Below are 24,962 nucleotides of genomic sequence, written 5' to 3'. Positions count from 1 at the left end.
ATCGAGTCCCGCATTGGGCTCTCTGCTCGGCAGGGAGCCTGCTTCCTCCTCTCTCTCTCTGCCTGCTTGTGATCTCTCTCTGTCAAATAAATAAATAAAATCTTTAAAAAAAAAAAAAGAAATTGTCAAAGTCAAATTAAGGACTTATGATTTTCACCTTTAGAAAATTGTGATATTCTAACTCTGGTTTCCTGGAATTTTCTTCCTTCTGCAGAATCTCTTAAAAATGAGTAGTTTTGACATTGCTGTAAAAAGTTGAGAGTAATCCTCTCTCGTATTTCTTGAAAGTGAGTCATTTGACACCTCCAGAGGATCATGCCAGATTTTCAACCTAAAGTACAGGAAGGATGAAATTAAATTGAACTAAGATAGAAACGTTTTATAATGAACAATGTTTTAGGGAAATATCAATTATTGAACATGTTACTTTTGAATGTCTAGTGGATATCCACTGTATAGTGGAAATGTTACATAGGTAGCTGCATAAAGAAGTCTAGGACTACAATAGCCAAAATATGGAAAGAGCCCAGATGTCCATCGACAGATGAATGGATAAAGAAGAAGTGGTACACACACACACACACACACACACACACACACACACACGGAGGTGGGGGGGGATATTACTCAGCCATCAAAAAGAATGAAATATTGGCCTTTGAATGACATGGATGGAACCAAAGGGTGTTAAACTAAGCGAAATAAGTCAGTCAAAGAAAGACAAATACCATATGATTTCCCTCATGTGTGGAATTTAGGAAAGCAGATGAACATAGGGGGAGAGAAGGAAAAATAAAATAGTATAAAAATAGAGAGGGAGGGGCACCTGGGTGGCTCAGTGGGTTAAAGCCTCTGCCTTCAGCTCAGGTCATGATCTCAGGGTCCTGGGATCGAGCCCCACATCGGGCTCTCTGCTCAGTGGGGAACCTGCTTCCCCCTCTCTTTTTCTCTGCCTGCCTCTCTGCCTACTTGTGCTCTCTGTCTGTCAAATAAATAAATAAAATCTTTAAAAAAAAAAATAAAGAGGGAGGCAAGCCATAAGAGACTCTGAACTACAGGGAACAAACTGAGGGTTGCTGGAGGGGAGGTAGGTGGGGAGACGGGGTAACTGGGTGATGGGCATTAAGGAGGGCACTTGAAGTAATGAGCACTTGGTGTTCAAAGCAACTGATGAATCACTAAATTCTACACCTAAAACTAATAATACACTATACTAACTTGAATTTAACTAAATTGAATTTAAATAAAAATTTAGAAAAAGAAGTCTAGGACTCGGAGAAAATATCTAGGTTGAATCACTATATAGATGATAATTAAAGGCACAGAACTTTATGAAATAAAATAGAGAGTGGATATATACAGAAAAAATGTCCAAGATGGAGACCTGAGGACATGCCGGTGGTGGGGGACGGGAGACATGAAGGAAGATCCCACAGGAGACAAAGCGGCATGTGAAAAACAAGGGGAATGTCATGTTCCAGAAGCCAAGTGGAAAAAGTGCTTCAGAGCGTTCTTTTCCTTAGCCCTCTGGGTTCTCAGACTTTGAATAGAGTCCATCTGAGGGCTGTGAGATCGCAAGATTTCATTTTACAAGAATTTTTGTTTCTCCTCAGAAAATTCTAAACTGCATCTGAGCCTTAACTCACAGGATGCCTCTGCTGCCTGACAGGGCCAGACCTCCGGGAGCAGTAGACCTTACTTCTCATGCCAGCTCCACCTTTTACTACCACGGTGCCTCCGGACAAACTATCTCCCCTCCCATCAAACGATCAGAGTTATGCCTCTCTGCCCTATGCATAAGCTAATGAAACGATTCAAGGAGCTGATCAGTGGGTAGAGCACGCTGCAGGTTGTTGAAGTATGTACCAAGGACACCATCACTGTGACTGAGGTTCGGAGGGACCAAAATTTCTTGCCCTGGAGGTCCACAGAAGCCAAGCCTCTCGGTTGGCCCATGCTGAGGGAATCAAGAGACACACTCCAGCTAATGTGTCCTTGCATAAATTACTTCTCTGTAGATATCAGTTCTTTTTAGAAATACTCTTTTTAAATGCTCCTTGAAAGTGTTTTAAAAAATAATAATTAAGATTTTATAATGAATGTAGCTCTTTTTTTAATATTTTTTTAATTTTTTATTTTTTATAAACATATATTTTTATCCCCAGGGGTACAGGTCTGTGAATCGCCAGGTTTACACACTTCACAGCACTCACCAAAGCACATACCCTCCCCAATGTCCATAAGTGACTCTTAATCTCACAAAACAAACTGAGGGTTGCTGGGGGGTGGGGGGCGGTGGAATGTAGCTCTTTTTAATTTCAAAGAAATTCTTCATGGTGGTAAGCCATAAATATAATAAATTTATATGATGCTTTCCCAAACGAAGACTATTATCTTTCTACCTTTCTAAGTCTTTATATCTAAACACACTGTAGCCCTGTCACTATTTTTACTTAATAAGAAAAAAAAAGAAAAATAAAAAAGAGAGAGACTCCATTTACCAGTGAAACTCTTTAATGCACAATACATAATACATTTTTATTTCTTAGTTGTGTTTTTTTTCCAGTTCCCAACAAAAATAAATAAACATTAACATCTTGTAAAGTACTATATTCTCCTTCAATATCTTAAGGTACACAATTATCAAAGTTGATATTGAACACAAACAAATTGATACAATTCAGTACTCTGATAAAATCCATTGTCAAATAAGTTAGTTTAAACTGTATGCAATACAACTTTATGTTCCATAGCATCTTCAATATAAACTGTATACCAAAATGGCTCTTGAACTTAAAAAGTGCAATTACAGAGTGCAAAAACAGCAAAGAGGAAAATATACTATCTTACAGTTAGTGCCATCCAGTTTGGATAACAGACATGCTTTAGACAAAATTACTTTTCGCTAAAACATTAAAAATTTACATTGCTTTGCAAGTTGTTACTCCCTTTCTCCCATATGAGTAAGAGTAGAAAAAAATCAGAAAATATTGGGCAGCAAGTTAAACACATTTTTTCCCTCCAAAGTCCACAAGGTGGAACCTGGAGCAAAAATGACAATGCGGATCAGACATGAGCTTTTCAAAACAAGATTACTGAATTCAACAGAAATTAGAAGCTAGTATGTCTATTTCCAATATAAAAATTGACAATCCCTGACAGCATTTGTTTTCAGTACATTGGATAAATATAACCTCTTCTAGAAATATATATAGTTAGAAATCTGTAAAATAAAGAAGATAAATATGAACCCAACTCTTTCCATTGTTTGTAGGAAATGTATATTGACGGCAACCATCTGCTAGGTGTGCTCAGCATTATTCTCATTAAAACAATTGTTTCTGGCCTATTTTCACCCATAGAACACAGTCTAGGTCGTATCTCTTTATTATTTAATATCCATTTATAAATGAAGATTTAGATTTTACAGGGGCTAGTTTCTTGAGCATCCTTAAGATTAGAAACACAGCAAACTATTTACAATTAGTTACATACATAATATGAGTTGATATGTTTAAGACAAACCAATATAACTCTCTTTTTGTAAATAAAATATGTGAATTGCTGTTGATTTCTCAGTAAGTCAATTTGCTTTGACACCATCAAGATCACTTAAAATAGGCAGACTCCATTTACATCTAGTAGGTGTCAGTAAGGATGTGTAGGACCTAAAATGTGTTCTTATACAGCACATTTGACTTCAGCTGGATTAAATGGGAGCCAGAAATATCCTTTTAGATCTCACTGAATTTCATTTTATTTCTCTTTAGCTTGTTTTTAAGTTTCATATATTTTTGAAAGAGCTACAAATGACTATAGTTCTATGATCGGGCTCATGAGAACATGTGTATTTGTATATGAATCTGTATATTTTATATGTATTTTATATATGTATATTTTACACACACACACACACACACACACACACACACACACATTCTTCCCCTAAAGGTAAGGGACCAGATACAATACTTTGGGAAAGAGTCTTACAAAAAAAACAGGGTACCAATGAAGGGATCCATATGGAGACAAATCCTGGCACCTGGCAATTCAGAAGTCAGCCATGATTCATTGTCCCTTTGTTGCCCTTGCACCTGCCAGGAAAAAAGGTGGGAAAAGGATAGACCCTCCCTGGCAACTGCGGTTCCTTATGTGGTTGCCCCAAGCATCCTTCTTAACTCACGGAGACCATGTGCTCAAACACAAGAAAAACCTGTCTCTTCACCCCAGAATAAACAAAAGACAGAAGACAGGGCCCTGGTTTCATCTCAAGTCTCCAAAAGAAGGCATTTAGGTTAAGTCTCTAAGTTTTACAAGTTTTCAAATGAATTTGTTCATTTGGGAAAATACACTGTGATCTATTTCTTCCATTTCCTATATCAAGAGATTATTTTAAACATATAATTTTAAGTTATAGAAGGAGCTACTTAACTGCATTGTTTTAAGTTAAAACTCTTTCATAGAAGATGAAATAATTGTATTTCCATCTTTGGACAATAGATAGAATTCTTGTCTTGTGCTTTAAAATGATGATTAGTCCCTCAAACTTTGGACTATGATTTAATCTTAGGATTCTTAGACAAAGTCCCTACAAAAAGAGGTACTCTTGAAGAGAAGCCCAAATGTGGGCTCCAAGTGTGGATTTTTTTTTTTAATTGTCTCGTGAGCAAGCTACATCACATAAATGTACTGAAAAGAAAAGCTATAAAATGCCTACTATTTACATGAAAGATGGTATGAAATGAAGTTGTCAATTCATTTAATGCAAGGAGACATTGGAGGTGGATGACTCGTGTCCTCAGGAGCTGTGAGGTGGAATAAGGAGCCGCCCACCTGCCTTCCCGAGCACCAAACACAGCCACAGTGAAGGACGGGGGTAGGACACAGTCCTTCCCCGTTTAGGTTGTCCCCAGTGTGTAGCCTTTAGCCCAGGATCTAGACTGGCTTCTCCTCAATTCCCATTGCATTAGTGTTTTAATACATAACACCGTGCACCAAGTCATACATCAAACTACAATACGGTCAAACCAATCATTGTTAATTGGAGGAGTAGGAAAATACACTTATTGAGTTGATCTGACCATATATTTAGGCTTAACAGAAATCTGTCATCTGTGACACTTCCTGAGCTACAAGCTAGACATCATTCACTCCAAGACATTGTGTAGCCAGCAACTAGCTTTGGAGCTAAGGCATTTAGTCCCAGGAAATTATTTCTTACAAAAATATTGACTTTTTTTCTACATTATATATTTCTTATACATTATATATTAGCAAATAGTCTGTCAAAAATAAAACAAAAATAAAAAAATACAAGTATATTAAAAATGTATCATTGTAGACTTAACATGTGATCCAACATAAATATTATTAATAAAATAGGAATAGTAACATTACTAGCCAGGCTATAACTCCCTGTCCATAGCTTAATGGCCTCATTCAGACTTGTGACAATGCTGGATCCCTTGACGTCACCCTTTCGTATTCTTTCCTGGGTTCTTTACTTTTCCGATTTCTGTACCTAGAAATATTCAGAAATGAAGCTGTTAGCACCATAGTTCATAGTAGTAAGAACAAAGCTTGCTAACAAATAAACCAACATGTGGACTCAAAAGGTGTATCAGCATAGTGTGTCCAGAATGATGAAGGTCAACAGGTTTAGGTTGGACAAGAGGAAAAAAAGGAGGGAGAAAGGGGAAGTGTTCTGTGGTCAATTTGAAGAGGAAATGGTGAAACACAGTTAAAGGACTTCTCTGAGACTTTAACATGTCATGAAAATTACAAAATTCCAGAAGAGCATGGGACCAAACGTAAGCCTGGGTGTTTCATTCTCTCTCTCTCTCTCTCTCTCTCTCTCCTTTTTCTTTCCTTCCCTTCCCTTCTCTCTCTCAGTGTCTTCCTCTCTCCTTCCTTCCTTCCTTCTTTTTCTTTTCTTTCTTTCTCTCTCGTTCCTCCCTCCTTCCCTTCTTTCTTTTTCTTTCTTTCCTTTTTTCTCTCTTCTTCCTTTTCTTTCTTTCTTGTTTCTTTTTCTTCCTTCCTTCCTTCCCTCTTTTCTTCTTTCCTTCCTTCTTTCTTTCTCAAAAACCAGTATTTCTGGGGCACTTGGGTGGCTCAGTTGGTTAAGTGTCTGCCTTTGGCTCAGGTCCCAGGATCAAGAATCACGTTGCTCAGCAGGAGCCTACCTCTCCTTCTCCCTCTGCCCCTCCCTCTACTTGTGATCTCTCTCTCCTCTTGCTCTGCTCTCTACCTAAAAAAAAAAAAAAAAAAGAAAGAAAGAAAGAAAGAAAGAAAAAGAAAAAAGGAAATAGCAGAGCTAATAGTAGAGTTAAATTCATATGTTCCACCACTAAAACTTCTTCGCAAATATCATTGCAGAATCTACCTTATCCTTCCAAATTATACTTTGTTCATAGTTTTATCCAGTTTGTAAGTCTGTATTGTTTAAAAATAGTCTATAGAAGCAGGTGCAAACCCTCAGCTTACCATCTGCAGAAGTAGTATATGGAACCAGCGACTATGATAAGAAAGAAGATAACGAGAATCACAGTCAGCACCACGTATTCTTTGCTCAAGGGCTTTTGGACGGTTAAAAAGAAGTGCTCGCATCGGACACCAGTGTACCCCACTTCACACCTAAAGAAAAATACGAGAAAAAGATCAGTTACTTAAAAAAGAAATAATTATTATGAATTAGTTGTCTAAGAAGTAATCTCACACTGTCTTGCAAGAATTCAACAAGGTTTGCCAAAAGTTGGAGACAGGAATCCAGATACTGACCCTAGAGCAGGGCCAACATTGATAAAGGACACCTCCCTGCTCAAAGCTCAACCCTGGGGGTAACAGGACAAGCTGGCTGAGGACCTCCAATGGTGTTTGTAAGGTTTGTAGGGGGAGGTGCTTTTTGTCTAAATCAGTGCAATTAACTCATAAAACAGGGCTCAGGTAGACGTCCAGTGGAACCGCCATCACGACAAGTATGAGAAAGAGCCACCCACGCCTTCCCCACTCTGCAACCCTGAAGTGTCTGTATGATTGGAGAGCTACTGTTTGTTCCAAACCTTTAAAAAACTCACTTAATGAAGTTCCTAATAGCTTGTATAACTGCCTGCTAATAGTATGTATAGACTACGGCCCATGGAAATAGAGGTCAACTTCAAAAACTAAAAAAAGTAAAAAATAAAAAACCTAGAATATAGGTTTAAAAAAAACCACACAGTTTTTTGTTTGGTTTTGGCGTCTTACCTGCAGTAATTCTGACCCATGTCCACCAGGTAGATGCACTGTCCGTGCAAACAGTAGCCGTTCATGTTGGAGTCACACTTGGTTATTGACACTTGAGCCATACGTGGGTTGTCTTCTACCTGAACTGTGATGGGAATGAAAAGCTGGATATATTTTGCGGCTTCCTTTAAAGCATTCCTCCCCCTTTCTTATGATAAACACTGAACTACTGTAGCAAAGCACGGCAGGTGCCAATCAGCTGAAGAGAAATTTTAGGAGTAGGAAGTCGCTGTAGTTATCACATTCTCTACACCAATAAACAAACATTTGGCCCCTAAGGAAAATGTCCCACAGACTAAATAAACAAAGTAAGACCTGGCGATTTAATTCACAAATGAGAATCTTGAAGGACAGAAAAAGCAATTTTAAGACACACAAAAATCATTATCCTCCACACTTGTTCACTTAACCCAAGTTTGCCTGATTTTCTTCAAATCTCAAAATAAGTGTGCTGTACGTTATTCCAAAAGCTATTGCAAACTGAATCCATTAATTAATTCAAGAGAACAAAATTCTACAATGGGTTTTAAGACAGGAAGGCATGTTTTAATGCGCATTCCCCAATTTTTTAAAAATTTTTTTTTTATTTATTTGATAGAGAGAGAGAGATCACAAGTAGGCAGAGAAGCAGGCAGAGAGGGGGTGGAGGGAAGCAGGGTCCCTGCTGAGCAGAGAGCCCGATGCGGGGCTCCATCCCAGGACACTGGGATCATGACCTGAACCAAAGGCAGAGGCTTAACCCACCGAGCCATCCAGGTGCCCCCGCATTCCCAAATTGTTAAGGCTACTGTCAAAAACACCAATCAAAGCCTCCCCAACGTCTGTAACCACAAGATCTGAACTACGCAAATCCTGACTTACAGGTGTCTTGGATAGACAAATACAATAATGAAAACAGGAGCCTCATTAGAAACAGTGTTGGAACCTGTATGTAAAATTCACTTTAGGATGATTTGGTTACTAAAATGTGAAGGATGCTTATGAAATAATCAAACAATAGCATTTTGATTGTAATACTCCTGCTCCAACAAACAAACAAAACAACAACAACAACAAAAAGGAGGGACTCAGACCAAACTTCTAGAGAGCCCAATGATGAAGGACAAGAGAACAAAAATACTATTTTGAGGGAGTACATACACCCCAATGTTTATGGCAGCATCATCTACAGTAGCCAACCTATGGAAACCGCCCAAGTGTCCTGAGGAAAGGACAAAGTGGGGTGACAAACTGAGGAAGGGACAAAGAAGCGGTATATACAGACGTATACATGGGTACGTATATAATGGAATGAAATCTTGCCATTTGCAGTGATGTGAATGGAGCTGGAGAGCATTATGCCAAATGAAATAAGACAGAGAAAGACAAATACTCTGATTTCACTCATATGTGGAATTTAAGAAACAAATGAGTAAAAGGTAAAAAGAGAGAGAAAGAGACAAATCAAGACAGACTCAGAACTCTAGAGAACAAACTGATGGCTACCAAAGGGGAGAGGGTAGGAGGATGGGTGACACAGGTGCTGGGGATCAAGGAGTGCACTTGTGATGAGCACCAAGCCATGTGTGAAGTGCTGAATCACTATAGTGTACACTAGAAACTAATAGTACATTATATGTGAACCAACTAGAAGTTAAGTAAAACTAAAAACAAAACAAAACAAAACCTAAATAGTGGAGTCATAACACGAAGGAGGACAAGAGCGAAGGTGAAATTGTTGTGGGAAATAGGTTGGTTCCTCAAGACAACCCTTGGCTCAGTACTCAGATGAGATCTAAAGTAGATCTCCTCTTCCAGTCCCGTCCATGTTGCTCCAAAAGTTGGGTATTCGTCCTTTCTGATGGAGGCATCATACTCCATAGTGTATATGGACCACATCTTCCTTATTCATTCGTCCGTTGAAGGGCATCTTGGTTCTTTTCACAGTTTGGCGACCATGGCCATTGCTGCTAAAAACACTGGGGTACAGATGGCCCTTCTTTTCACTACATCTGTATCTTTGGGATAAATACCCAGTAGTGCAATTGCAGCATCTATTTTTAATTTCTTAAGGAATCTCCACACTGTTCTGCAAAGTGGCTGCACCAACTTGCATTCTCACCAACAGTGTAAGAGAGTTCCCCTTTCACCACATCCTCTCCAACACACGTTGTTTCCTGTCTTGCTAATTGCTATCTCAATGTGGTTTTAATTTGAATCTCCCTAATGGTTAGTGATGATGAACATTATGCTGAGTGAAATAAGTCAAGCAGAGAGAGTCAATTACCATATGGTCTCGATTATTTGTGGAGCATAACAAATAACACGGAAGACATGATGAGATGGAGAGGAGAAGGGAGTTGAGGGAAATTGGAAGGGGAGGTGAACCATGAGAGACTATGGACTCTGAAAAACAATCTGAGGGGTTTGAAGGGGCGGGGGGGTGGGAGGGTTGGGAGCCTGGTGGTGGGTATTATGGAGGGCACGGATTGCATGGAGCACTGGGTGTGGTGCATAAACAATGAATTCTGTTACACTGAAAAGAAATTTAAAAATAAATAAATAAATAAAGTAGATTTCCTGGACCACATCCAGAGTCCTCGGGAGTCCTGGAGGGAACCAGACCACGCATCACTTCTCTTTGGATTCTATGCCTACGCACGGTGGTTGACAGGTATTAAGTACTCCGTAAATATTTTCTGAATGAATGTTTTAACTAGAAAGAAAGGGCATCATTTGTCCCTTTTATAAAAAAGTAACAAAATATATTGATTATCTACTGAGTACAAAGTTTAAATTTTCCCATTTTAGCCCGGGATCCAACCTCTAACGATGGATTCACAGCAAAGCCAGATGAAATCAGAATCTTATTTCATTGTTTCCTATCTTCTTAAGATCTAATTTTTCTATATAACAAGATGCCCAGTCCCTCTCCCACTAGTTAGTCTTCTATATAAAATTTCCAGACCACTAGTTCATAAGGGCATTAAAAAAATGATTCTAACCTAGCAGTTATCCCCTCCTTCCTACTACGCTATCACATATCCGTCCTCTTTGAGTACATTTCTGTTACAAACGCGTGATGTGCTGATGCCCTCTGGCAAAGCTGGGCTTACCTAATGCTGTGCAGTTATCTTCAGATTCTCCCAGGATGCAAGAAGGAATCACCGTGGTGCCCAGAACTGCTTGGAGAAGATGGAGACCTATATATTGGGGAGGAAACCAAATATATAAATAGTGCTTCAAAGAAAGAAACCCTGATTAGATTTCCAGATAACCACAGTACTCTAGGGTCATTTTAATTATTTTAAGAATTCTAATTTGATTCATCAAAACCATAAAAGAAACTAATTCATGAAAACAGGCACATCACTGAAAATAAATGAGCCCCTGGCTCCCTGTCCAAGGGTGAAAAACTTGGCATAACATTCCTGGTTACAGGGCTGACCTGCTCTAAATGTCAAAGACCTGATTGTGAAGTTTTATTTCTTAAGAAGCTTAGCAATTGAAATTGGAGAATTTTCACTATTTTCATCCTCGGAGTATTCAGAGCAACGCTCCAAAGTAGAACCTATCAACAAAAGAAGGCTTTAATGAAACTCAGGTTCTATTTCCGGTGGCAACAAAACAAGACTCTCAACCTTAGATATGTTCCTTGTTGATCTAAGTGCCTACATTACTCTTTGCATGGTACTACATGCAAAAGTAGGTGTTAATTAATAAAATGTAATCTAAGTAAAGTCAGAACATATCCTATCTAATACGGGAATGAACGTCCATCCTACATGAACCACGGAGCCCGAGAACCCAGTTTCCATCGGCCCCGCAAAAGTCTGAGGTTCTTTATCATGTATTTGCCACTTAAAGATAAGTGTTGGAAAACAGGCTCCAGAATGACTCAAGTGGTTTCTGACTTGCAGAGAAAGCATAAGAAGAATCCTTTAAATTGCACCTGAAGAGGATTTAGCTGCTTCTGTCTAGGAGTCGGGCGTTTGCCCTTCACCCTTCTTTCTAGTCGACAGGAGTAACGGTTGTATAATAAGTACTAATGGCAGCGAGACCATTAGTTGCCGTAGTTGGCAGTGGTTAACACTTATGAACGTAGACCATGTGCAGACGTGGTTCTTATCCTCCTCATCTATATTATCTCATTTCATCCACTCGGCGACTCTCAGGAGAAGATACTACTGTTATCCCTGCTAGACATGAAAGAAAACGGAGACAAAGAGTTTAACTTTCCCAAGGGTGCATAGCAACGCTGTTAATGGGCCACATCATGGACCTGGAAAGGGGCAATAATACTAGAGGATAATAACCATCACCCAGACAAACCAGGCTAAATATAATTGAAGCAGGGTATTTAATCCCGTAGGGAGAAAACAAAATATGATGGAAAGGCATTCCTGGGAGAAAGTTCGAGTTATGTGATTTTGGAAAACTTAATTAACTTTTCTGGGTCTCAGTTTCCTCTACCTTCCAGAGTTTGGGGGTGAATTAAGTGAAATGATGTTTTTCCAAAATGCCCAGCCTCCTGGAGACACCCATCAGAGTTCATGATGCCCTTGATCCTGCCTCCAGTTTTAGCACTGCATGTGGGTAGTGCCCTCTACTGGTCTATACTAAGATTACAAATCTCTTTGTATTCTGCTATTTTAAAGAATGATTTAATCCACTTAAAAAAGGATTTTATTTTTTTATTTTATTTTTTTCTCAACCAGAGATGTGTATATTTTAAGCATATTGCATATTATTGAGGTGCTAAAAACGGAATTACACATCAGCATCATAGCTTATGGTTTCATAATGTTTCAAACTTGACCCTTAGAACAATCCTATTAAGTAGTTATTAACCCCAAACGACCTAGTGCAGTTAAATTAAATGTCTTGTCCAAGACGGAGTATGTTGTTAGCGACCTTAGAAAATAAGAGTTAGGAATTCATCTTTGTTCAGCAAGTCTCATAATCTTTCAGTGATTTGACAACACGTTTGGAAAAGTTGAGAACTAACTTCTCCCCCACTCCATACTTCTCCTGCAATAAAAATACTGCTTCCATCCGTCTTACAGGAAAATAAAACATCTTTCTTAAATGCCAAAAAGAAAAAAAAAAAAAAAGGCTAAAGTCTGGATTTCATTGTCATTCTAACAGAGATAGTAAAAAGATAACGTTGTCTACATAGCCTTTTGTGGAGGGTGGGGCTAGATTCTCATCCAAGCCAATTTTGTTCTGTTTCTCAATTTGATTCTGCCATGAACTTTTTCTATCAAAGAATTAAACCCTCTAACTCACACAGTCCGCGCCACACAAACTGGCGCTCTAGATGTGTGTTTTTACATCCTTGACACGCCTATGCCTAGAAGCTTCCACAACTAAGAGAAAGGCTTTGGCCAAAACGTTACCAATTCTCCGGCCAACCCCAGGGCCACCGGGCAAACATCCATTTGAAGCTCTTTTCTCCAGCTTTTGTGGAAATCAGAGACTAGCCTTTCCTGTTTGGATTTGCTGACAACAGCAACCTACAACTATTACAGAATTTAGCTAATTGTCTTGGGGTTTTGCTTCTTAGGCTTTTTTTTTTTTTTTTTTTAAGGTTTTTAGCAGTTGTTAGTTTTCCCACTGGTTCCACCTGGTCAGGCCACAGGTGAAATATTTGTCTTTGTGAATTAAAGAATGTTCAGTGCAGGGTGTGCCTCCACAAAAACTGGGCTCTCCTAACCTGTGACGCTCCCTTGGACATAGTCCATGGCTTGGGGATGGTTTCTATGAGAATCGTCTCGTGAATTCAACATCCGGGTCTTTTACAGATGAAACTGTACATACTTTTAAATATTTTTCTCAGATGAAAGGCTGCAGTTCCATCGTGGATGTACACAGCCAAGCAAATAGCAAAATGGGTGCGAAATCCCAGTCCCTCTGCACAGCTCTGTTGCTTTAAAAGAGTGATGCTCAGTCTTGCTTCGTCTCTGTCCCACGCCCTTGCGAACTCTGGCAGAACAGGAGGACGAGCAGATCCAAATATTGAAAAAGTCAACCCATGGAGAATTCTGACTGATATCCACCACCCTGTCACCCTTAAGAATCACCACTCATTATTTTAAAATTATACAGGGAAGGAATCGATGCTCAAGTCCTATACATATATTTCCTTAATCTTAGAGGGTTTTGTTTTGTTTTCTTTTTTTTTCATGATTTAGTGTTATTTGAACAGTGATGGCTTCTGATTCAATTGCAAATACTCTTTCTGAGTTTTTAATCCTTGACCACAGGTCTCTGCTAAGAAAATAATTCACTGGGATATTAAGGATCTGGGATTGTGTCAGTGTGCCAGAAAACAGATCGGGTGAAAAACTCTAAGTAACGAAAATACCTCAAGGCCTGGGTGGCTCAGTCGTTAAGCGTCTGCCTTCAGCTCAGGTCATGATCCCATGGTCCTGGGGCCCGTATCCTGCTCCTTGCTCAGCGGGGAGCCTGCTTCTCCCTCTGCCTGTTTTTCCCCCTTCTTGTGTTCTCTCTTTCTCTCTCTCTGACAAGTTAATAAATAAAAGCTTTAAGAAATAAATGAATAAAGTATAGAGGAATTGTGTGCAAGGTGGTATGGGGTAAATGATCTGTAAACTCAAGAACTGGCTTTTGGGACTCTGTTCCAATAATGCTATAAAAGCCAAAATTCCTTTAGAGGCCATTATTTCTGTCAAATCTCCAAATGCGTTTTAGGAATTCGAAGCACACCCCTACATCTCTCCGCCTTCACCTTTCAGAGACTGTGTTTCAATGACATCGCAAATGTGCCAGCAGGAAGTGGTGTAGGTGACTCACAGGATACAAATCACCTCTGCTCTGTGAGTCAGGGCCGAGCCTACATCCTTACACAATGCTGGGCCCCATGCGTGGGAGAGGCGGAGGATCTTCGTCCGAATGGGGGTATTAGCACTCAATGCCGTGGGCCCCCAACCACTAAGAAGTGCTTGCCCAACGGGAATGCCAGAGGTGGGAAATGTCTTTATTTCACATGGTTTCTTCTGACCTGCCTTCCTCACGACTCCATAGAGGGGCTCATCTAGAAGGAGCCTGGGATCCGGTGATGGGTTGACTGACTGGCCGATTCTGTGAAGTCAACTGGTAATTCTCAGGGATAAAACGGCTCTCCCCAATAACAATGAAGCAAATCAGAGTGAGCCCAGGTAAAAGGAGGTCGGTACAGAATGAAAGGGATGCACCTCATTTTCCCACTTTGAACTTTTTTAGAATATTTAGACCAGAACAGTAAACTCATAATGAATCATAATGTTCGCCCAGCCCAAACAGGGAGCAAAATCCGCTTTGTTCCTGCTTTTGGTGTGGCCACATGCCTCCCCTGCTCAGGGACTGTTAGTTTCCTACCTTCTTCCACGCAGACTATAATTTTAGGATTTGTATGTGACATAGGAGGCTTGTAGGGTCTTGTGGGTGAATAAGCCTTCCACATATCCAGATGCCTTCTCATTTAAGATTAAAATCCAAGTATTAGAAAAGGTCTGGCTTCACCTTGGCACAACAGATCCTGAAAAGAACTACTGTCAGTGTTTCTTAGTAACAGCCTACTTTTCAGAGAACTACAGAGAGAGAGAGAGAGAGAAGATAAACCTTGCCTTTTTCCAGCCACCATCCTCTTCCTACGGTTTTTCAGTGTTGACCTTATAACTAAGCTTCCTTAAATAATAAATGTAAAAACCAATAACTATTTCAAATAACACAGGATGAAACCAGAAATTGGTATGTTACAAATAAGGACTTCTTTTAATTTTGAGTTTTAAAAGGTAGCCATAGAATCTTCTTGTCAGATGGCAAGAAACGATTTAATAGGCCATGCTTTTTAATTCATAGGCATTAAATAATACTCTTCAATTCTAGTAGTAATTCCTAAATCATACTTCAGTGTGCTCATCCATTTTAGTCTGCATACAAGACCATACTTAAAGCTATTCAATCATGAAATCAGTGAGTTAAAATGTGAAGATTTAGTTTATTTTACCTAAACATGGATTTAAAGATGCATATCTTATTCATAATGGAAGTGCTCTCCTAAGAGAATGCATATCAACTCTCGTGGAAAGGGTACAATTTATATTCATCTGGGTGTTTGGAATTTTGTGATGAAGAGCTCTCCATTGGGCCTCCCATTCTCTAAAAGCCAAAGATTCATCTCTAGAGTAGTATTTCCAATGTCCTATTGAAAATCCTTTTTTTCTTCAAGAGTTCCGTGGGGGAGTCTTTTTATAACCCTTCCTACCTTTAGTCTCATCCATCTTGCTTCCCACACCCATTCCTACTGACCCAATTCAGACATTGGAATTATTATTAGATTATTATATCGAAAGACAAATCTCCTAAAGGAGCAACAGTCTGGAATGTTTGCCATTGGCCTTCTTTTCATCATGGCCATATTGTGGCCTGAAGCTTTGAGTACTTAATGGTATTTTTAAAAGCATACTAATGAGCATATCATTCATTCTTTATAGAAGCCTACTATTGAAAGTGAAATTCAAAACAAATAGTTTTAAATAAGTGAACATCAAAAAATGGGTACATAAAAGGTCATTTTAAAAGCCTCAAAGTCAATTACTTTTTTTCTTTCATAGAACCTATATAATGCAACTAGCACTTTGGAAGCTCTAGGAAATTTTACTTTGTGAAAATGTATTTTTTGGTTAACATGGGAAACTTCAACTTCAGCGAGAAACACATATGCAGCTGTGGTGGAAAGAGTGGAAAGGGCTTAGTTATGCCCCATAAACGGGCAATAAGGGGAGCCCCTGAGCCTAGACTGACTCCTAGTAACCACATATCTTACATTATATTTGTCCAATAAATATTGATGCTTTTCTGCATGCAAGAGATTGAACAAAATGCTGAAAGGAAAATAAATGCAGAAGACAGAGTTCCTGTCCTCAACTGAGTTAACAGGCGAGAGACGTGTGGGTGTGCAGGAAAGGAGAGAATTCATAGGTGATGCCACGTTTCTGAAAATACCAAGAATGGTGGTGCCGTAGAGAGTAGAAGACATTGGCAGAACAGTGGTTTTGTGGTGGCAGCTAGTGGACAGGAAGGGAAGACCTCATGAGTAAAGGACTTTGAGGTTGTAGTTCCTATATAATCTGTTTCTACTTAGGAGACATTTGGGAATACCATTCTTGAATAAGAGAAGACAAATACATTTATGCAGTCTATTTGAAAGTCATATATGTAAATATGACCATTAGAGGCATAGGAGCCATTCACATGTTCCAAGGGAAATGATATGGAATGGAAAATACTAGAACTTGGGGAAAGAAGTGATGAGAAATGGATAGAAATGGCCAAAGGAACTGGAGGAAAAAGAAGTTCAGGGTGGTGGGATCCAAGAAAGCACTGAGTTTTAAAAGGAAGCATGGGGTGGTTAGCAACACAATGATTGTAAGAGGTATAAAGAGTCATCTTTCTTCAGGACAACTGGTGCTAAAATCAGCAATAAAAATTGCTGACTTGACTTTTTTTTTTTTTCTTTTTAAAAATTTATTATTTTTGTTAACATATAATGTATTATTAGCCCCAGGGGTACAGGTCTGTGAATCGTCAGGCTTACACACTTCACAGCACTCACCACACCTCCCAACGCCGACTTGATTTTTTTAAACACTAGCACTGATTTTGTATTTGCATCCAGCTTACCATTAATATTAATTTTGTTGGCCTTGGCAACTTGAGCACCGATTCAGACTGTGAATTATGAGTGGTGACGTGTTATAGCAATGGAAAATACACGAACCTAGTGGTTCTCAATCTGGAGTAAAACTGTCCACCAGGGACATTGGACAATGTCTGGAGACATTTTTGTCTGCACGACTGGGTACGCGCTACTGACATCTAGTGGCTAGAGACGGAAGTTGCTGCTAAACACTCAGCAAGGCCTAGGAGAGCCCGCAACCAAGAATTACCTGGTCCATAACGTAAATAAAGCCAAGGCAGAAAAAAACCTGTACTAAACCTGTGAGGTATGGAGTCCACTTCTTGTCCAGGTAATACTGTCATCCCCCTGCCCCTGGGTTTCCTTATCTCTGAAAACAGACCTCAGGAATGGGGTAGACTGGGGCAGGGGGAGGGGGGAATGGAATTTAGATTAGATTACTCTAAGGTTGCTTTCATGTCTAAAACAATACTTCTCTTTCTCTTACTATCCATCGTCCAGTCATATCACTGCTTGATGGTTTCCTCTCTGTCTCTCTTTCTCTCTCTCACACACGCACACAGTGCAGATATGCTTGAATTTCATTAGGCATACCATCAGTGAATACAAACTATATTAAGTGACAGAAAAAAGAAAAACAGGGAAGAAAAAATATTAAATTTTATTATTAAACATAATTGAATTTTCAACAACCATTGCTTAGTCTCAAAGTATTTTGCCTCTCAAGCACATTTTCAGAAAACAGTTTTGAAGTCTACAGATAGCGGTGAGGACTCTGAAAAAAAGTACCATTCCAGTCATGCAGCCAACAATCACGTAGAGCATTTTAGTCAATAACAATATGGACGGTCAAAGAGAAACACGGCAGGAGTCAGGAGACAGGGCTGACGCGTACAGTCGAATGTGAAAAGGGTAGGACCAGGGATGGGGACCTCGCAAAGGAGAGAGAGGCAGCCTGCAGGTTCACTTGGGGGTGGTGGGACGATGGAGGAGCAGGTCACTAAGAAGGCTTGAAACTTCTCTTCAGCCTTAAAGGATGAGTAGAGCTTGCGCTAAAAGTAAAGTGTGAGCTCGGACACAGCAGAGGGCATGGCGTATTCAAACACAGAACCTTACAACCTGGCTTACTCACTTCTTTGGAAGTCTGTTTTCTCATTTGAAAAATGGAATTGATAAGACGCTTCCTAGCTAAAAAGGGCATTATTGGTAGGATCCGATGAGGCTTTTTCAAAGAAAGCACTTGATGATGATCATAGCTCTAATTTTAAAAGTGCTTTTTATTATTTTATAATAGCATTATATTTGTCACATCTATATACAATAACCTGAAAACACTTTATAGATGAGATACTTGAGACTCAAAGAGGAATAAATCTTCCTAAAAGTATGAAATAAAGGAACAGAGGTATGGACTCTGTTCTTTACACTAGGTCTCTTGACTCAATACTATAAGGTTCGACATATATAAACATGTGTGTGTTTATCTATATATATGAGAAGGAGGCTTCCGCCTCCTTATCCTGAGGATATTTTCAGAAGGATTTGTTTTTCATTCACTTTCATGCCTCAAATTGAAAATTCAGTATTTTTGACCTAAGAAATTATGGGTTAACATTTCTTTTGGGACAATTATCAAATCGTCTTGTGTATCATAAATACTATTAAAGGGGTGTCTGGGTGGCTCAGACGGTTAAGCATCTGGCTCTTGGTGTCGGCTGGGGTGCTGGTCTTGTTCTGAGATCAACCCTTGAGACCAGCTCTGAGAGCAGAGTTGGCTTGGGATTCTCTCTCTCTTTCTCCCTTTTCCCCTCCCCCCACACCCTGCTCTCTCGCTCTCTCTGCAATGAATGAATAAATCTTTAAAAGAAATTATAATTTATTTTATAATTTTAAGTATAAATAGTGTCCTTGTTAACAAAATCACAGCTTTCACCTAGAATGTCACTGAACCTTTATTTGCCCTGTAACTAAACACCAACTTTACATCAACTGCATTGTCAGAGGACACTGAATTAGTTGTATTAGTTCGTTTTTTCGAAGTTCCCAGAATTGCCATACCAAGGTGATGGCTGTCAGCGTGCTCCTCCCTAAAGATCTCTCCTATTAAGGCTCTGGGGAGTCTTCCCATTGTCTCCAAAGGAATGTTTCCAAAAGCAGTCACAGCCATATTACTTAGACTATTTGCATAGGCCTATATTCAGAGTGAAGCTTGAGAGTTGTGGGAACCACGCCTTAACTTACCATCTCTTCCAAGAGGGTTTCTCACATTTCATTTGCATCTCTTAACTGATCATTAACCAGGAAATCTAAGATTCTTGGGCAAAAATGGACGGAGGCATTCAAATTCAATTTTTCCAAAGCAACTAAACGTGAATATTGTCTTTTTTTTTTTTTAAACAGAGGAAACATATTTATTTCCTCAGTGTTAATAGAAATATATTACAGGGTCACCTGGGTGGTACAGTCAGTTGGGCATCTGACTCATGGTTTCAGCTCAGTTTGATCTCGGGGTCCTGGGATCCAGACCATGTGGGCTCTGGGCTCCGTGGGAACTCTGCTTGGGACTCTCTCTCCCTCTCCTCTGCCCCTCCTCCACAGCCCTTGCTCTCTCTCTCTCTCTCTCAAATAAATGAATCTTTAAAAAAAATGTGCTGTAGATTCCAACTTAGTCCCTTAATAATACTACATTAAATTCACAACACTATAAAAAGATACAAAGAATAAAAAAGACATAGATACCATTCTCTTTGATTGATTTACTTAATATACATCAGGCAAATGCAGAAATAAGGCCTCAATCAAGTGATATAATGACTATGTGGGGGAAAAAAGCCATTTCCTGGGAACCGTGTTGATGAAAAATGCTGAAATATGTTAAGTAAAAATTCAACTATTAAAGAAAATAATCGTGTGCTTTCTGGGCCTGGTTTTGAGTGATACCATAAAATACCATTCTTATACATATGCTTGTCCCCATAACAGGTTTAAAGTTTTGGGGCAGCCCCCAGACCACCCTGAAACTTCCTCATTAGAACCTGTAACTTATATTCTGCTTCTGATAATTAAGCCCCTTTGCCTCCCCACACATTTTTCCAGAACAACCACGCTGTTTACTATTTCTAAATCCCTGTAATGCATTGGATTTCACTTAGGGTTCGTCTCCTCACTTGTCCCAGGGCTAATCATACCTACCTCATACAATAATAATTTTTTTAAAGATTTTATTTATTTATTTGACAAAGAGAGAGCACACGCACAAGCAGGGGAAGCAGCAGGCAGAGGGAGAGGGAGAAGCAGGCTTCCCACGGGGCAGAGAGCCCTACCACGCAGGGCTCCATCCCAGGACCCCAGGATCATGATCTGAGTCAAATGCAGAACAGACTAAGCCACCCAGGCACTCCTCATACAGTGATTTTAAGGAATAAATGAGATGATACCTATAAAACACTTGACACACAACATGGTTAGCTCGCATTTCTTGGGCTCTGCTCATTTCTTTCCCACTTCCTGGATTTGGGCCCCGGTGCTGAACCACACACCCCAGTCACCCAAACTGCTTACATGGTAAGATGCTGGAGGAAAGCAGGCAGGTGGTGTCCATACTCAGGCAGTTCATAAGCTCTCAGAGTCAACAGTAAAGTTCTGAGCTGAAGCAATGTCTTACTGAGACCTGTGCTTCTCATATTCTCAGGCAAGAATGTTTATTCTGCTCAGGTCTCAGTTGCTGTACAAAGAAGTAGGACTAACCTGTCTTGGAGATGGTGTTCAGGAACATGCTCAGAAGCCCGTTTGGGTATCAATGAAAGTGTGGGCTTCTAGATAGGGAGCCTTTCTAAACATTAATTGCAGAACTCAAGATGAAAATTTCTCTTCTTTGCTCTGGAGCAGTCACAAAATTAAAAACGGTATTTCAGTTCTACAATTGTAGATTACTTAGAAGTGTGTTATCTAGTTGGGAGAACCTCAATCCTTTTACATAGTATTCAGTAAGCTAAAAGTGCCAGCAAATCCAAGTGTGAACCTTCTCAGTTCAGCCCTACTTTTCTGCGGGAATTTGGGTCACACTTTCCCACTACAGAAAGCAAGAACATCAATATCAAATATTTACGAAATGTAAAAGTGACCAACTGATCGTGTGAATGTGCCGCAATTTAAGTCCACATGTGTTGGAGACAAGGGGATGAGCTGAAGTCATCTACATTTTCTCCCACAGTCATAAAGAGACCTAAGTTGCACACACACAAAAGTAACAAAATATTTGTGAAATCGGAAACAAATTTCTTTTCAAGAACAGACATCTGGGAAAAGTATTTCTAGGTAATCTTTTGTTTGGCGTGGGGAGGCAATTTCAGAAATGCCAGGTAGCCTTGTCTTTTTTACATGTGCTTTAGAATAAAACTATTGGACTTGCAGACCTGATTAGGGTATAGAGATATGATAGAGAACTTCAAACAGGAACTTTCCTAGTGGCAGAGAAATATCTAAACAAACTGGGAAAACAGAAACTGACCTAGCTCATTTGGAAATGGGCTTGGCAGCTGATGAAATAGGTGAACTATAATTAAGTAATGCAATAAAGAAGTTAAACACTTTCATGACAACAAAAACACACACAACACACTCTCTAGGTGGGTAGTAACCAGGTTATTCATAGGCTCTTGCTGTCTCAAATCAGAATATTCAATGAGTGACCCAGAACAGACACAGACATTGTTCCGATGCAACCCTACAGGTGGAAGGAAAAAAAAAAAAAAAAACAAAACAAAACACTGAGCCATTCTGACCTCTAGGTTAATTTCTAACTCTAGGAAGACTGTCTGTCACCTTTCCAATTAATTGTATTCCTTTCACAGAGCCTTCAAAACAAAGATAGAAAAGCCACATTATTTACTCAGAATCTTCTAGCAAGTCATTCTTAGCAGTTTTGGCAGACACCACAGATCCAGTTTCTACTTCTCTTCCTAAACGTGTACAAGTAAGTCCCAACTATGCATAGTATGCGTGTCATTAGGTCTCCAAGCCCTCAGATAAGGCGTGTCGAAATAATAATTTAACTGTCACATCCTGCATAGGTAGAGTTAATTTGTTAGGGGAATTTGCCCCACTGCAACCCCAAGAGGAATGTGTGGCTGGCAACTTTTATTTCCTTATTAAAATTTTCCTATACACCTCCTAATTCTTCTTGAAATGTGGGGAATTAGAGAAAAACCATATATCTTTTTCCAAACCAGAGGCGTCAAGAAGGATTTTTTTTCCCCGTTCACAAGAACTGAATCATCTCAAATACAGAAAAGCAGACATTAAAATGCACTTATCAATTACAGGCTATGGGCAGCGATACGCAGCAAGAGAAAAGTGCAGGGTCGGCCTCCCTGGGCGCGGGCTTTCCGGAGGAAATCGGAAACCTCCAGGAGCTGGGGGTGCAGGGGCTGGCAGCCCCGCCAGGACCCACCCAGGCCCCTCCAGCTCCAGGTTCTCAAGAGCAACGTTTTAATCTGTGACCCCCGGAGCTCCCGCAAAGCTGCCCCCGGAGACGCCAGCGCCCCCAGAAGCTCGACCAGACTTGATGGAGAAAACTGCCAAGACCGGAGGAAAAGCACTTCTTACCAAAAGGTCTCTTTTGCAGGGCTCTAGTCTCTACTCGCGCTCTAAGTCCCTGTCCCCGCAACAAGACAGAGCAAAACCCGGAATGTTAACCGGGCTTCCCCGGTCTCCGGATTTCTAGAACTGGCAGTTTTCGAAAAGAAAGAAATGAGGCTTTTCAAGGTTTTATTCGGCCTGGCACGGAGCGGCACGAAGTGCTGCTGCCGAGCACCGAGGGCAACAGCACGCTTTTCAGTGAAACACCTCCGGCAGCCCGCACCCCTTCCCCGGCCCACCCCGTGCAACGGCCCTGCCCTCCCCCGGCGGGAGCGCCCCACGCACGGGCGGAACCCGCGGCGTCCCGCGAACCCGAGCGCACCCCAGCCTCGGGGGGCGAGCGAGCGCCGGGCGGGAGCGCCCGAGGCCGGCGGGCGGGGCGCCGAGCTCTTACCCAGGCACAGCAGCAGCGCGGGGGCGCGGGGGGCGCGGGGGGCGCGGCGCGGCTCCATCCTCCTTCCCGCGGCGAGCGGCGAGCGGCGCAGGGGCACGGGCTGCGGGGCCGTGGAGCGCCCTTCGGGGGCGGGACCCGCGGACTGCGGCGCGGCAGCTGGAGCGCGGCGGAGAGCCTGGACGGGCCACCCGACGGCCGCGGGCCCGTGACGCCAGGTGTGTTCGGCGAGTGAGCTCCGCGGCCCGGCCCGCGACCTTTATAGTTCGGGAAGGAGGGGCCAGGGCCCCGGGGCGAGGTCCGAGGAGGCCAGTGTCACAATAGGCCCCGGGGGAGGAGTGGCCGAGACGGTCCGGATGTCACCCTCCCTTTCTGAACACCTGGACGCTTGAGGAATGAGAAAATGCCCTCCTGGCTAGCCGGGGACCACTCCCCAAACTTTTCCATCTGCGGCTCGACTTCTGCGGAAGGAGCCGGGGAGCGGGGACCAGACGGATCGGTTTGCTCTGGGGGTCCCCTGCCCTGGACTGCGCGGTTCTAGCTGCTCTGCGGGACAGGCCCAGCTTGCATGGGTCCGCGCACCGGCCCGCGCTGCCCTCGCCGCGTGCGCTTCGGAGGGCCGTGCGCGTGGGGGACTCGTCACGCCTCAAGACGGTCTTTCCCGTCTATACCTCCCCTCCCAGCGGCTCTGCTTCCAGCTGGGGGCAGGCGTCTACCTTTGACCCTCGAAGTCTAGTCCAGAGGAGAAGCCCTGCATTATTTTTCCCTCTGTCCTGTCTGTCATCCACCAGCCTCTGCTTTTGATGGTGCTTCCACGAACGTTGCCTTAATCCTCTCTCCGCTGAACAAAATCTGTCCATGACGTCCGGCTGCCCTTCAGACGAGGCCGGCCCAGATGTGGCCCAAACCGTCTTTTCACCCTCGGCTCCCACTAGTTCACCAGACGAACTGCCCCACCTCCGCGAGGCTGGACAACTCTCTATGCCTTTGCTTACTCTTGCCCTCCTGGCTTCACTGATGGGGTCACAGTTTGGGGTAATGGTTGGTGTTTACTGGCGCTCGTGTCAAATCCTCGGTTTGCTGTTACTTCCAAAGGGCCTCGATTTCTTGAACCCACAGGGATCTGTTTTCACGCGGACCTCTTACTGCTTGGGTTGTTTCTCTGTCCCCTAAGCTCGTAGATTCTACATCTGGGACTTCACATGGGATGAAACCACTTTTGATTGCTTTCATTTTTTTTTTTTCTTGTTTGTGAGTCTCATGTTCAGATCTATATGAATACATGAATTGTCTTACTTTTTCTTGTATTACCTGTAGGGCGTAAGAAGTGAGTCAGTTTAGCAGTAATGAAAACATATTTGAATGGAAAGTTGTATTTGCTGGATGATGATAGCTCCTTACCTTTCTATGTTTTAATTGTTTTCTTTTTATTAATTCTTTCTTTCTTTCTTTCTTTTTTTTTTTTTTTTTTTTTTAAATTTTGGCCTTTTTCTTCCTCATCCCAAGGGGTACCTGGTAATGTCCAGAACTCTCACCTTGGAAACAACTACTTCGTCCTTCCCTCACTGGTGAAAACCATGGGTTTTGCATTTAGACTTGTCTGCATGTGAAGTCTTGGACAACATATTTCATCTCTCTCTGTTTCCTCATATGTAAAATATGGATAATATTATCTAATAGGAAGATAATGCAAGTGCTTACCGCAGTGCCTAGCACAGAGCTGGCATGCATTATAAATACTTATTATTGTACATAAACACTGGTGCATGGGATGATGGTACTTGGTCAGTATTCATGAGTGAAGTGAATTAATGAGGGTAGGGTTAGAGACAGGATTTTGAGTTCCTAAGTCTTACTTCTGAACCTACCTGGAAAATAGGCAGTAACAGGGGCGCCTGGGTGGCTCAGTGGGTTAAGCCTCTGCCTTCGGCTCAGGGTTCTGGGATCCCAGGGTTCTGGGATCCCAGG

At 41.4% G+C, this 24,962-nt stretch overlaps 1 protein-coding gene across 2 annotated transcripts; it reads right to left on the bottom strand.

Moving 5' to 3' along the window:
* Positions 1 to 2,496: 2,496 nt before the first annotated feature.
* EREG (epiregulin) lies at positions 2,497 to 23,619 on the bottom strand. 2 transcript variants are annotated; one of them, XM_032334583.1, is made up of 5 exons: positions 22,998 to 23,619; positions 10,377 to 10,463; positions 7,243 to 7,366; positions 6,484 to 6,633; positions 2,497 to 5,521 (listed from the first exon to the last, which is right to left on the bottom strand). In XM_032334583.1, the coding sequence occupies exons 1-5, from the start codon at positions 23,053 to 23,055 to the stop codon at positions 5,440 to 5,442; spliced, it is 501 nt and encodes a 166-aa protein (XP_032190474.1). In that variant the 5' UTR covers positions 23,056 to 23,619; the 3' UTR covers positions 2,497 to 5,439. The 2 variants fall into 2 exon arrangements, with proteins under 2 accessions (XP_032190474.1, XP_032190473.1); XM_032334582.1 differs by lacking the exon at positions 22,998 to 23,619 and adding an exon at positions 10,729 to 11,337.
* Between the last annotated feature and the right edge of the window lie 1,343 nt (positions 23,620 to 24,962).

This window comes from Mustela erminea, chromosome 2 (assembly GCF_009829155.1).
Source record: "Mustela erminea isolate mMusErm1 chromosome 2, mMusErm1.Pri, whole genome shotgun sequence".
NCBI classification, from domain to species: domain Eukaryota; kingdom Metazoa; phylum Chordata; class Mammalia; order Carnivora; family Mustelidae; genus Mustela; species Mustela erminea.
This window is presented reverse-complemented; position numbering and strand designations above follow the sequence as displayed.

What these genes read in the sequence shown, in the direction of transcription:
- EREG (XM_032334582.1), bottom strand. Translation starts at nt 10,795, where the DNA reads ATGAAAATAGTGAAAATTCTCCAATTTCAATTGCTAAGCTTCTTAAGA. An exon ending in AAATAAAACTTCACAATCAG is followed by an intron (nt 10,464 to 10,728) that starts GTCTTTGACATT and finishes CCCAATATATAG; the next exon opens with GTCTCCATCTTCTCCAAGCA. An exon ending in ATGGGTCAGAATTACTGCAG is followed by an intron (nt 6,634 to 7,242) that starts GTAAGACGCCAA and finishes ATTTTTCTTTAG; the next exon opens with GTGTGAAGTGGGGTACACTG.